The following is a 14,576-nucleotide window of genomic DNA, read 5'->3' as shown; positions in this document are numbered from 1 at the left end:
AAAAGAAAGGGGAGGAGGAAGAGATGGAGGAAGGAAACAGGGAAAGAGGGAGGAGTTGAAGGAGGGAAGAATAGAGGAGTGGAAGGGAGAAGAGGAGAGAGATATCTGAACTGAAGATATGGAAAACGTTTTGAGATGAAAGAAGCATGAGATGTTGTTCATGAGATGAAATAAGTAAAAATGTTAAAGAAAAATCTGGTGCTGCCTTTCAGAACAGTTAGGTGAGAAATTTCTACATTGAATGGAAAGTTAAAACAGTCTGGAAAAGTACCTTTATTATCTAATAATTACAATAATTTGTGATAAGGAGTTGCTGAAATCACTATTCACTTTGGTGTTTGTAAAACTGTATGGATGTCTATTAAGATGATATTCAAAATGTCCGTGGGATGTTGGTCTTTTCTGTCTGCATCTGTATTTTGGAGGGTGTGTATCACTTCCTATGTCTGAATATTCTTTCTCTTCATAGGTGCTTCTGCAGTTTCTGGGAACACATTTCTTCTTTTTTTATTTTCTATTTTATTTTTATTTTCTTTTTAATAAGTTATTTATTAAATTTGATTGATTTTTTTAATAGCTTGTTTTTTAAAGTTTTAAATAATTTTTTTTTTCTTTATCTCTAGGCCTGTGCATGTCTTTTCTAGTTCTGTTTCCAAAGTTTCTGATAATTTTTTAGTATAATTTCTTTTGGGCTTTCCTCATGGGTCAGTGGTAAAGAACCCATCTGCCAATTCAGGAAATGAGGGTTTGGTCCCTGGGTTGGGAAGATCCCCTGGAGTAGGAAATGGCAACCCACTCTAGTATTCTTGCCTGGGAAATCCCATGGACAGAAGAGCCTGGAGGGCTACAGTTCGTGAAGTCACAAAAGAGTCATACCTGACATATCAACTAAACATTAGGTTAATTTCTTTCTCTCTCTCTTTCTCGTTGATCTATATGCCCAACAAATTCCTTCCAAATGTTTTATTTTATTCCTTGTTTTAATATTCATGTTTCAATATTTTGGAATGAGAGGATACAACTCTAAAACCCGGTTGCCTGCTCCTGAAATGTAATTCTTCTAAGAGTTAAGTGAATTCCCAGAGACCTAGGGTTCTAAAATCAGATAGCCCTGTAAGTATTTAGTGCAGGAAGTGGTCTACTACAGGAAATCATGTGCTTACAAAATCCTCATCAGGAAGCTTCAAAAAAACCCCAGGAAACCACTTCTAAAGAATGCTGCAACACCAAGGCTAGCAATTTTCAGGCAAATGCAAACACTCCTGCAAAACTAAATCTCCCCTAAATGGGAGAATCTATCATTGGAATTTAGCTCAGCTTCCTCCTGTAAGGGTTTATGGGAAATGTAGTTCTCAGTTTTCCAGCCCTGGCCATTTAGAGCATCTAAAGAGCCAGAAACAGTAAGCAATTGATAAAAGGAAATGCAGCTCTGATGCCTATATAGTGCAAAGGGGAGCTCTCTGCTTACCTTTGGCAGAAAATCTAGTCACAGCACAGGATTCCTCTAGCTACTTCTATCTCTTTTCTTCACAGGGATTCTTCAGAGTGCTGGGGCAAGAGGGCTAAACACATCACATACTATGCTGAGAGTTCATCCTTTTAGAAGACAATTCCAATGGAAACCAGCCTCTTATCTTATCTTTCTAAAACATACTACAATTGCAATAGTTTTCCATTTGTTTTCTCCAAATTTTGGTTACTGAAAATTCCATATCTTCATGTGTGGGGCACCAACATTCTAGACTTAATTTTATTCCCAGGAAGTTATTGCTTTTCAAAGATGCTCCCTGGCAAGGAATATGCCTGATATATTTATTTAAAAATACACATTTTTACCCAGTCTCTGGGACCTAAATTTCGGGTCCACAATCCCTGCCCTAGATAGTTAAAAATATCAAACATCATGCACAAAGGTAACCCCAGTGGGACCACTATCTCATGTTATGCATGGGACTTCCCCTTCCTCTCAGCTAAGCCTGAGCCTTCTCTTTGGGAAGAACATTTATCAAGCTTATGGTTCATTCTGAGCTCTCATGAGTTCCTGTAAATGGAAATGTGTCTCGTTTTTGCTGTTTCTGTGATGTTCCTCTTTCTATTAAAAGTGCCTTTCAACTGACTCTGATAAAATCTTCATATTACATGCTAAACAGTAAAAGGAAAGGGACCATGAATCTTTTCCGGTCAGTGGTTATGAATTTGATTTTGAAATAGGAATATGGATGAAAGGACCCAAGCATTTGTAGAGATGAGATAAGCAATACACGTTTAGTAGAAACTGTACTTCCAATTTGGGATTTTGATTTTTTCCTGGGCTGGTGATACGCTGTCAGTTACTCTCATTGTGCTGGGCAGTGGCAGGAATGAAACACATCCTCCAGCCAGTCACACCACCACAAAGGTGGACAACCATTCTGCACCCAGCCAACCACTCCAATTTCAACACTATAAAATAGACTTTGTGTTAGATGATTTGACCTAACTGTAGGCTCATGTAAGTGTTCTGAGAACATTTAAAGAAAGCTAGGCTAAACCACCATGTTCAGAGGTTTAGGAGTATTAAATGCATTTCTATTCAGGACAATTTCAATTTACCAATGGGTTTATCAGGAGGTTAATACATTGAAGGGCTTCCCAGGTGGCTCAGTGGTACAGAATCCACCTGCCAGTGCAGGAGATGCAGGAGACAAGGGCTCGATCCCTGAGTCTGGAAGATCCCCTGGATAAGGAAATGGCACCCACTCAAGTATTATTGCCTGGAAAATTCCAGGTACAGGGGAGCCTGGTGAGCTTCAGTCCGTGGGTTCATAGAGTCAGACACTACTGATCAACTGAGCACACGTGCACACACACACACACACACACACACACACACACACACACTCAAGGCCATTGAAAGCTGAGGAAGATCTGCCTTTGAAATTGACAAGAGATACAAAAGAAATTGAAAATGAGCCAAATGTCATGATTCTACAAGATAGTTGCTTTGAAGCCCTAAGTGCTAGAAAAGGGTGCATGCAGTACTCAAAATCATATTGCATCTAACGCTTGGATATTCAACAAGTTAATAGACTCTAAACAGCCTTCAATCACTATCAGTTCAGTTCAGTTCACTCAGTCATGTCCAACTCTTTGTGACCCCATGGACTGCAGCATGCCAGGCTTCCCTGTCAACTCATGTCCATCGAGTCAGTGATGCCATCCAACCATCTTATCCTCTGTCATCCCCTTCTCTTCCTGCCTTCAATCTTTCCCAGCATCAGGGTCTTTTCCAATAAGTCAGTTCTTCACATCAGGTGACCAAAGTATTGGAGTTTCAGTTTCAGCATCAGCCCTTCCAATGAATATTCAGGACTGATTTCCTTTAGGATTGACTGGTTGGATCTCCTTGCAGTCCAAGGGACTCTCAAGTGTCTTTTCCAAAACAACAGTTCAAAAGCATCAATTCACTCTAAGTCTTTCTTTACATGTTATCCTTTCCTTATGTTAATATGTTACATCTGTAAGTGATTTTTAGTAAAATACAAACTTTCATTATAAGGTGTATATATATATATATATATATATATGACATAATTGATGCATTCATTTCAGCTTAGTTATGCTGCCCTAAAACATGAGATTTTTGTACCCCTACCAGGATTTCCTGTGCAATTTTTGTGACCAGAATTACAGTCACAGAAAGCAATGAAAGAACTCATGAGAGTCATGTGTTGTAAACAGAGCCATATGTTATTAACAAACCCTTCAATAATCATTCTCTTTCCTTTCCCTGAAAAGTTTCCCGGGTGGCTCAGTGGTAAAGAATCTGCCTGCAGTGCAGGAGACACAGGAGACGGGTTCAATCCCTGGGCCAGGAAGATCCCCTGGAGAAGGAAATGGCAACCCACTCCAGTATTCTTGCCTGGAGAATCCCACAGACAGAGAGCCTGGTGGGCTTACAGTCATAGGGTCACAAAGAGTCGGACACAACTGAAATGATTTAGCACACAGCACAGTAAGAAGAAAATTACTTTTTAAACCAAACTAGAAAAAGATATATGGAAATAAGAACACTGTCAGATGAAAAAACATCATATTATATTTATGAAACTCTAAAAGTGAGAAAGCTCATTCAGAAATTCTTAGAATCAAAAATAAGGAGTTAAGACAAATTCAAATCAGCAATATTCTTTTTTACTTAATACCCTTGAAAATCTTATCTACAACTTTTTAGTCATCACATTCACCAAATTAATTTTTTTTTAATTCAGCAGCAGTCTTTTGAATACCAGGAGACAAAGGACTGTATTGTGATCTTCAGTGTTGATCCTTGCTCACTCAGTAGTCCAGGTCTTCTTCAAGCTGGCTGAACTAAAGACACAAATAGAATAATGTTACTTTTCTCTTCATATGCACACGCACACATGTAGAAGAATTACATTATAATTTAATATAATGTATTATATTACCTCTGTCTCTCTCTCACATACACACACTCATTTGCTCACTTACTCACATATATTAAAAACCATACTACTTTCCTAAACAGAAAACTTAAATGCAACGATCTTCAAACTTCAGTGTGCTTAAAAATTATTTCTACTCCAGAGAACTACAGTACAGAAAGGCTATTTTGAAATGCACCCTAGTGTGATTCTGAAGCAGTGACTTAGTAGTGATTACTCTTTAAGGAAAAAGTAGCTTGTTATCTATTATTTATTTATTATTTGTTATTATTTATCTATGAGATAAATATCATTTATCAGAATAATACTCATATGTTTGACATTACTAACCAAAAGTCATTCATAGTCCTCAGTTTACAATCTGTTAGAATTGTTAATTGTTTCTTTACTTGTACACACATGACAGTTTTACAAATGTTCAGTAACATGAACACAAAAATGGAATGATGTTATTAAATTTTGAGCATGATTTTTTCTTTTTTAGCTGGCTGCACCACAATTTTTCCAGCCACTACTACCCCACTGATTGGCATTCACTTTGTTTCTAGCTTTGGGGCGGTACTAAAAAGACTGCTAAAAGGAATTCTTGTATATTTGTTCTTATATATTAATAGCTTTATCTGTATGAAAGAAATTTTTAGGGGTAGATTGTTGGGTCAAAAGATCTTAGAAGCATTTTTTTTTCAAATTAATAAAAGTTTCTAAGTTTCTCTCTCATAAGGCTACTACACGTCTTGTTTCCAACAGCAACATTTGAAGTTACATTTTCCTCTGTATTCCCACCAACAAGAAATGCTGGCACTGCTTTAAGTTTTTGTTGGTCTGATTTATATAAAGAATAGCTCATTGTTAATCATACTTTGAATTACCCAGACATATTGTGAGCATTTTAAAATTATTTAATAAGCGATTTATAATTCACTTTGTGAGAACTGCTTTTTTCATATCTTTGCCAAATGATTTATTACATGCTTTGTCTTAACAATTGCTTTTTATATATGCTGCTGCTTAGTTGCTAAGTCGTGTCCGACTCTTCACAACCACATGGACTGTAGCCTGCCATGCTCCTCTGTCCATGGGATTTCCCAGGCAAGAATACTGGAGTGGGTTGCCATTTCTTTCTCCAGGGGATCTTCCCAACCCAGGGATTAACTCGAGTCTCCTGCTTAGCAGGTGGATTCTCTACTACTGAGCCACCTGAGAAGCCTTTTATATGTATAGTATGATACTATATATATAGTATACATATATTAACACTTTATCTTGTATACAGTTTGTGACAACTCTATGTTTATGTGTCTATAAGCATGATATTAACATTTTACATTTACATACTTTTAAGAAGTCTAACTTTTATTCTTTGTCTCTGTATTTCTCATATGCCATTTAAAATATCTCTACAAAAACCCATACTTCTGCTATATATCATTCCAGAGGAATAGTCCTCCCAAAATTGTTTAACAAAATAGAAAACGTACCCACTAATTCATTTCACCATCTTTTCTTTTTTATCTATAACAACAAATTTCTTGCCTTATTCACTTTTTTCTTTTGTTCCATTTTTCTTATGAAAACAAATTATAAAAGCAAATCTGATTATATCTTGCCTGACCTTAATCTTCCAAAGCCTACCACCTCCCCAACAGTCCCTGAAATAAAATATGAACAGGAAATACAACAGATAAGACCATTTGTTATTGGGCTCTATGAAGCCTTTCCTGTCTAGACACTCATCACATCCCTCCCCTGACATGGCCTCTCTGTACACCCACACAGAAACTGTGAGTTCTTTCATCAAATAGCCATGTCTTTGTCAATAGCATATTTTATCTCTGCATCTTCAGTGCTCAGGACACCACTTGACACCAAACATACTTTCAATATGTTTTTGAATGAAAGCTTACCACTCCCCAAAGGTGTGATTCTCTTTTATGCCACATTTTAAAATTTATTTTTAATGGAGTATAGTTGTTTTACAATGTTGTGTTTGTTTCTATTGTACAGTGAATCAGCTTTACGTATACACATATCACCCCCCCCTTTTTTTTTTTGGATTTCCTTCCCATTTAGGTCACCACAGAGCACTGAGCAGAGTTCCCTGTGCTATACAGTCAGTTCTCATTATCCACTTAATACATGGTAACAATAGTGTATATAGGTTAATTCCAATTTCCCAATTCATCCCACCCTCCTTTCCCTGCTCCCCACCCCATGCCACACTTTGTACATGCCATGTTCTTTCCCTAGAATGGCCCATCTTTCAGTCACCAGATATTAAACTTGATCATCACATCTTCACAATCTCTCCAAACTCTTAGGCAAGCTTTCCATACGCCTATAGTATCTTTTACTATCTTTATCCTAGCATGCATTATACACCTGCAGACACGTCTTGTCTCTTTTCTGAAATGACTCATAATATCTTTAGAAGAGTTATTCATATTTACTTCCCCAGCTTCTCCTTAGCAACATAATAAACCACTGTTATTGCTTAAGATATATGTAACTAAGGGATGGACAAGGGTCATTTATAAAAATTTGTTGCAGGGACTTCCATGGTGGCATAGTGGATAAGAATCCACCTGTCCATGCAGGGCACATGGGTTCCATCCCTAATCTGAGAAGATCCCACATGCCATGGAGCAGCTAAGCCCACATGCCACAAACACTGAGCCCGCATGCTGCAACTACTGAAGCCCATCTAAAGCCTGAGCTCTGCAACAAGAGAAGCCGCAGTGAGAAGCTGTGTACTGCAGTGAAGAGTAGCCCCCACTTCCGGCAACTAGAGAAAGCCTGCGCAAAGCACTGAAGACTCGGCACAGCAAAAATACATGAATAAATAAAATTAATTTCTTATAAAACTGTTGCATATTCTGAATATGGATATACATACTAACATAAACATATATGGTATGCATATGTATACACATTCTTTCTTTCTTCTTAATACCAGAGGCATTCTCAAAAGGAATGTAACTGCTTTGAACAACAATGAATAAATTCTTCTTACCTCACCAGGTTACAATTCCCTTTCTCTTTTTCATTGTACGTCAACGTGATCTCCTTTTTCATCCAAAAATAGGAAGAGATTTAGATACAGAAATTAGTCCAGCATCATTAAAACCATCTTACCCATTGGAATTTTCTGAAAGGAAGAAAATAATTACTGGGAAATAAATCAGACCTCCCCTCATGTGCCTCAGAAGCTCTTTGAACATTTTAAAACACTGTTCACCATTAGGAAGGCAAACACTGTCAATTAAGAGGCACAGAAAGTCTTTCCCATGTCTTATATATATTTCTTTGAGTTTTGGCAAATACCAATTCCTTTGCACTGAAGAAGTGAGGCAGATCCCTCTCAGATGGTAAGGAATATTGAGAAGGCATTGAGTCTTCATAAAGTGGATATTGGGTTTTTTTAAGATGTTTATTATTATTGTACTGTATTGTATTGCATTGTATTTTTTAGCCACAGGGCATGCAAGATATTAGTTCTGGGATCGAACACATGCCCCCTGCTGTGGAAATACAGTTTTAACCACTGGACCACCAGGGAAGTCCTTGGGATATTTTTTACAACCCAGCAGAGTTATGCCTCCTAGAGGCAGAATTGGTGCTCTGGTGCTAAACAGAAGTCAGAGAATAAAGAAAGAAGCTTAATGTAATGGGAAATAAGGCTAGTCCCATGAATAGGAATGGCTTCTGATGGGACAAAGACACAGAAAGCTTAAACTTTCAGAAAAATGTAAGTTAGAGAAAGGATCGTAGCAGAAAGTGGAAATGGAAGAAATTATGAAAGAGATATGGAATGTTTAATCTTTCGAAGATTAGTTTCTGTTTTAATATAAAGATGTGCAAGTCATAATATCCTACGATGTAGTTCCTCTGTCAGAAATCATCATGGACCTCTTAGCCAGAGGTCTTCATGATTGCAATTGCTAGGAATAATGAATACCTAGTCATTATTAAATATTCAATAATGAATATTTCTAAGAATAATGCTTAGTTCTTTCCTGCTTTTCTTCCTTTTGTGCATCACAGGCTTCTTATTATGTTTGAGGTTTCTTTTCACTACTATGTCAAGTAGAATGCCTCTCAGCCTCAGCTGCAGTTACCAGTCTGAACCCCAGGGCTATGGACCCTCTAAGAACCCACAGACCTGAGGAATTATATAGGTCCAGATCATCTGCTTTTAGGCAAGAATTCATCTCCCGGTATTGAATTTCATGGACAGAGTTCTCTCCTCTTGAGGAAACTGACAAAAGAGGTCATAGGTTAGGAGTCAGGGGGGCATAATAAAACTTTCCCTCCCTCTGTGTGCTTTTTCTCAGCAGTGCAAGCACACCCAATCATCACCTAAGCCCTTGTCCTGTTTCCATTCTATTCTACTACCAAGCTTCACCCTTGTGAAGCCACAAACACAAATGCAATAGCAATGAAACTAAACCAGGTATCCCATTGCCATCTTATTACTACCCAGTTTCTTCTCCCAAGGCAGCCAGCATTCTTCCATAATTCACTGGAGATTCATCTAAAATCTTTATAAAACTTATCCTTTCCTGCTCATTCTCACTATAAAGTCTTTTTCATCTTTCATCTCAACTATTTCAAAATCCTATCTTTGTCAATAATGTAGTTCTCTTTCAGCCCCTCAGATGTCCAAACAGAACTTTCTAAGAGCCTGCCTGACTACTCTGTCCACTATACCATACTCTTTAATGACTATTAATCTTCTTACTGGAAAATACAGAACTTCACTACTTGTTTCTTCCCCTTTCTTCAGCCTCATCAGGAACTTCTGTCTTTGAACTCACGTTTTACTTACCCCGACAAAAACACCAAATGTGCCATCTTTAAGCTTCTCTACACTCGTAAATATTTTTTTCTCTCCCTGAAATGCACTCACTAAGTTCTTTGCTCTATATCTTCAAAATTTGTCTCAAAATCTTCTAGAAGCCTCCAATACTCCTTTTTCAGTTAATTAATGTATTTTCTGGGCCCCCTTTGTTCTTTATTCATGTTACTATATAATAATACATTGCAACTTATTTGTTGACATATATTTCTCTTTCGCTAGACTGGAAATTACACAAAGACAAGAACATTGGAATATCCATGTCTGAGTCATCTTCAGAACTTAGCATGTTGCTTAACAGAACAGTAAATTTAGTAATAAGTATCGGAGAAGGCAATGGCGCCCCACTCCAGTACTCTTGCCTGCAAAATCCCATGGATGGAGGAGCCTGTTGGGCTGCCGTCTACGGGGTCCCACAGAGTCGGACACGACTAAAGTGACTTAGCAGCATAGAGTAAGAGCAAACAAATGTTTGGACAATAAAGGATTCATCATGCATCACAAAAGCATACTCATTCTAAATGATCGATTCTATAACATTCAAATAAAGATGTAGATAGACTATTTGCTGTTGTTTTTAGTTGCTAGGTTGTACCTGACTCTTGCAACTCCATGGACTATAGCCTGCTAGGCTCCTCTGTCCATTGAATTTTCCAGGCAAGAATATTGGAGTGGATTGCGTTTCCCTCTCCAGGGGGTCTTCCTGACCCAGGGCCTGAACCCTCATCTCCTGCATTGGCAGGTGGATTCTTTACCACTGAGCCACCAGGGAAGCCCATAGCTACATTATAATAATCATCAATACAAGCAGTACCCCTTTTCTTCTCTGAATTTTTGTTTCTTCTTTTGGGGAAACTGCTTAAATCTCTTCTAGGTTTCCTCTTTGTGGCCATTTGATACTTGAATCTAATTTTTGTTGTTGTTGTATTATTCCAAGAAATTTTTTATGCCATAGAAATGTTAGAGACACGATAATTTGGCTCAGACCTGCAAGCCGCTGTCTCTGTCTTCGCCTCTGAATCCACAAGAGGGTTGCGATGAGAAAGGCCAACAGAATGACCCCAAGGATTCCAAGTGCAACAGTGGATGAGTGACCTGAGCACAGGGAAACACCACAAGAGGTAATAACACCTTAGTTAAAAGACCTGGGTCCCCAGTTACTATCCCTTTTCTAGGTCAACTACAGGATTGCTGAAATGAATTTCAGCTTCTTAGAGCTTCTGACCCAGAACATCTTAATAAGAGGGATTCTAAATAATGCAGACAACCAGTCCCATCCTCAGAAACCCCTTGATATACCTGCGGCCTTTACTGATCCTTTGCTCTCTGCAATTTCTGTAGGAGAAAAGAGGAGAGACTCAATTCTGGCAGTTACATACGAACAGTTACATCTGTTTCCTGTCTGGGGATTTAGCCTCTCAATCAAGTAAACTACTTCTTCCCACCCAAAATTAGAGACCCCTAGTTTTTCCTCCCTCTGCACACCGACACATGTAAGCTAAATGCTTTTCCTCAGTGAAAGTCGCTCAGGCGTGTCTGACTCTCTACGACCCCACGGACTGTAGACCGCCAGGCTCCTCTGTCCAAGGAATTCTCCAGGCAGGAATACTGGAGTGGGTTGCCCTTCCCAACTCGGGGATAGAATCCAGGTGTCCGACATTGAAGGCGGATTCTTTACCCTCTGAAGACCAATGTATAACACGAAGGATTCTCTCCCCACCAGGTCGCTGTGTTGGTACTTCCGGTCCTTACACAATGCACTTCCCCGCCCACCCTCTCCTCATTGCCGCCGCCGCCACCAGAGATTCCAGACCCCTTGCGCTCACCTGAGCACTTCACAGAGGCATCCTCCTTGTGCCCGCAGTCACTGTGTCCCCAGGATCTGGCAGGACAATCCCACAGGGAGGACTCATTGCCCTTGCACTTCACTTCATTGAGCCATATGGGCCCAGTTCCCTGGCCGAACGCTGCCTCTTTTCCTGCCTCCAGAGCTAAGCCACAGCCCAGCTGGCGACACACCACCTGGGCATCGTTAAGGTCCCAGGAGTCGTCACACACTGTGCCCCAGGAACCTCCGTGCCAGACCTCCACGCGTCCAGAACAATTAGTGGTTCCTTCCTGAAGCCTTATTTTATCTGAAAAATCAGAGACATCTTGATCATTTCTGAGACGATAAAAGCTCCTAGGAGGTCACAGGAGAAAAGAAAAATTTGAAACTCTTTTTAAAAATCTGTTTGCTTATTGAATGTGCATTTGGAATTTTACAACATTCATCTTTCATGCAAGTCCATGTCCTTCCAACAAACTAGGTATATTAAATATTTCATCCTGGACATTAGAACGTTAGTGTGACTTGGTAAATGTCAATGAGATAAAGTTAGCATTTTAAATGTATTAGGTTGGTCAAAACTTTTGTTCCATAATTATACACAAATGAACTTTTTGGCCAACTCAGTATAAATCCTCTCAAACTGCCAGATAAATAGAAATCTTCTTCTGGTTTAAAAAGGTGTAGAACAGGGAAATAATTCAGGATTGATCTTTCTGACTGCTTCTTTCCTTACATTGAGTGTAACAAGATATTATTTGAAAGAAAAATGGAGCAACTCAATAGTCAAATACTGAATTATATATTCTCTGATCCTAATTTGTTCACAGAGAAAGCACAACTGAATAAAACTTTTGAGAAGGCCATCAGAGTATGATCATCTTTGAGAAAATGGTCACTGATCCTGAATATCCAAAGGCCAAATTAAATAAAATCAGTTACATCATCCAGGTAGAATAAGAGTTAACCAAACCTTACTCATTCTCACTGAGTTAGATCAGGAGATGAGAGTGGAGCAACAGAATGAGATTGTCATACAGGCACACAGATACTCACCAGCACATGTGATCCAGGTCTCCTCTGAGGGGCTGGCCAGTCTCCTCTTCCACGGAGATGATGGGCACTGCCATAAGGTTTCAGGTCCCTTAGGACACCGGACATTGTCCACCCACATGTACCTGTTCTCCACCTTGTCTGAAGGTGCTGGTCTGATACTCCCTTTGTCAGTACAGCCGAGCTGCCTGCATACCACCCCCACCGTGGTTGCAGACATGTCGCTCTTGCCCACGCTGCCCCAAGCTCCGTTGTAAAAAACTTCCAGGCGCCCTGCACAGGTCTCGCTGCTGCTGTCACTGATGAGTCTGAGAGACATGAACTCTGGGGTGAAATAAATAGCAGTTTTGCCTCTTTCCTGAAGATCTAGAGGACTCTCTTCATTTACTCTGATGTGTGCATGTTTTAAAAAATAGGTCAGTGTGCTTCCCTGGTGGCTCAGACGGTAAGAATCTGCCTGTAGTGCAGGAGACTGGGGTTCAATCCCTGGATGGAGAAGATCCCCTGGAGAAGGCAATGGCTACCTACTCCAATATTTTTGCCTGAGAATTCCATGGACAAAGGAGCCTGGCTGGGTACAGTCCATAGAGTTGCAAAGAGGTGGGCATGACTGAGCAAGTAACACTAACATGATCTAACAGGATATGCCATTATTAGAAATTATTTGGTAACTTCTTGATGATTTGGTACAGTCAGCAAAAACAAGACCAAGAGCTGAACTGTGGCTCAGATCATGAACTTCTTATTGCTAAATTCAGACTGAAATTGAAGAAAGTAGGGAAAACCACTAGACCATTCAGGTATGACCTAAATCAAATCCCTTATGATTATACAGTGGAAGTAAGAAATAGATTTAAGGGACTAGATCTGATAGAGTGCCTGATGAACTATGGACAGAAGTTCATGACCTTGTACAGGAGACAGGGATCAAGACCATTCCCATGGAAAAGAAATGCAAAAAAGCAAAATAGCTGTCTGAGGAGGCCTTACAAATAGCTGTGGAAAGAAGAGAAGTGAAAAGCAAAGGAGAAAAGGAAAGATATAAGCATCTGAATACAGAGTTCCAAAGAATAGCAAGGAGAGATAAGAAAGCCTTCCTCAGTGATTAATGCAAAGAAATAGAGGAAAACAACAAGAATAGGAAAGACTAGAGATCTCTTCAAGAAAATTAGAGATATCAAGGGAACATTTCATGCAAAGATGGGCTCAATAAAGGACAGAAATGCTATGGACCTAACAGAAGCAGAAGATATTAAGAAGAGGTGGCAGGAATACACAGAAGAACTGTACAAAAAAAATCTTCATGACCAAGATAATCACAATGGTGTGATCACTCACCTAGAGCCAGACATCCTGGAATGTGAAGTCAAGTGGGCCTTAGAAAGCATCACTATGAACAAAGCTAGTGGAGGTGATGGTATTACAGTTGAGCTATTTCAAATCCTGAAAGATGATGCTGTGAAAGTGCTGCACTCAATATGCCAGCAAAGTTGGAAAACTCACCAGTGGCCACAGGACTGGAAAAGGTCAGTTTTCATTCCAATCCCAAAAAAAAGGCAATGCCAAAGAATGCTCAAACTACCGCACAGTTGCACTCATCTCACACGCTAGTAAAGTAATCCTCAAAATTCTCCAAGCCAGGCTTCAGCAATATGTGAACTGTGAACTTCCAGATGTTCAAGCTGGTTTTAGAAAAGGCAGAGGAACCAGAGATCAAATTGCCAACATCTGCTGGATCATTGAAAAAGCAAGGGAGTTCCAGAAAAACATCTATTTCTGCTTTATTTACTATGCCAAAGCCTTTGACTGTGTGGATCACAATAAACTGTGGAAAATTCTGAAAGAGATGGGAATACCAGACCACCTGACCTGCCTCTTGGGAAACCTATATGCAGGTCAGGAAGCAACAGTTAGAACTGGACATGGAACAACAGACTGGTTCCAAATAGGAAAAGGAGTATGTCAAGGCTGTATATTGTCACCCTGCTTATTCAACTTATATGCAGAGTACATCATGAGAAACACTGGGCTGGAAGAAGCACAAGCTGGAATCAAGATTGCCAGGAGAAATATCAATAACCTCAGATATGCAGATGACATCACCCTTATGGCAGAAAGTGAAAAGGAACTAAAAAGCCTCTTGATGAAAGTGAAAGAGGAGAGTGAAAAAGTTGGCTTAAAACTCAACATTCAGAAAACGAAGATCATGGTATCTGGTCCCATCACTTCATGGGAAATAGATGGGGAAACAGTGGAAACTGTGTCAGACTTTATTTTGGGGGGCTCCAAAATCACTGCAGATGGTGATTGCAGCCATGAAATTAAAAGACACTTACTCCCTGGAAGGAAAGTTATGACCAACCTAGATAGCATATTCAAAAGCAGACATTACTTT

General features: G+C 39.5%; 1 protein-coding gene across 2 annotated transcripts in view; it reads right to left on the bottom strand.

Moving 5' to 3' along the window:
- Positions 1-4,151: 4,151 nt before the first annotated feature.
- The window catches only part of LOC109559708 (scavenger receptor cysteine-rich type 1 protein M130), a 36,347-nt gene continuing 25,922 nt past the window's right edge, over positions 4,152-14,576 (bottom strand). For both annotated transcript variants that reach the window (XM_019961635.2, XM_070788645.1), the window contains 7 exons: positions 12,185-12,505; positions 11,127-11,435; positions 10,600-10,635; positions 10,288-10,395; positions 8,605-8,700; positions 7,456-7,508; positions 4,152-4,350 (listed from right to left, as the gene is read on the bottom strand). In XM_019961635.2, coding sequence (XP_019817194.1) covers positions 7,486-7,508; positions 8,605-8,700; positions 10,288-10,395; positions 10,600-10,635; positions 11,127-11,435; positions 12,185-12,505 — 893 coding nt within the window. In that variant the 3' untranslated portion in view covers positions 4,152-4,350; positions 7,456-7,485. The remainder of the gene's footprint in view (positions 4,351-7,455; positions 7,509-8,604; positions 8,701-10,287; positions 10,396-10,599; positions 10,636-11,126; positions 11,436-12,184; positions 12,506-14,576) is intronic.

This window comes from Bos indicus, chromosome 5, assembly GCF_029378745.1.
Source record: "Bos indicus isolate NIAB-ARS_2022 breed Sahiwal x Tharparkar chromosome 5, NIAB-ARS_B.indTharparkar_mat_pri_1.0, whole genome shotgun sequence".
In the NCBI taxonomy this organism is placed as follows: domain Eukaryota; kingdom Metazoa; phylum Chordata; class Mammalia; order Artiodactyla; family Bovidae; genus Bos; species Bos indicus.
The sequence above is the reverse complement of the archived record's forward strand: the minus strand, read 5'-3'. Positions and strand labels throughout refer to the sequence as shown.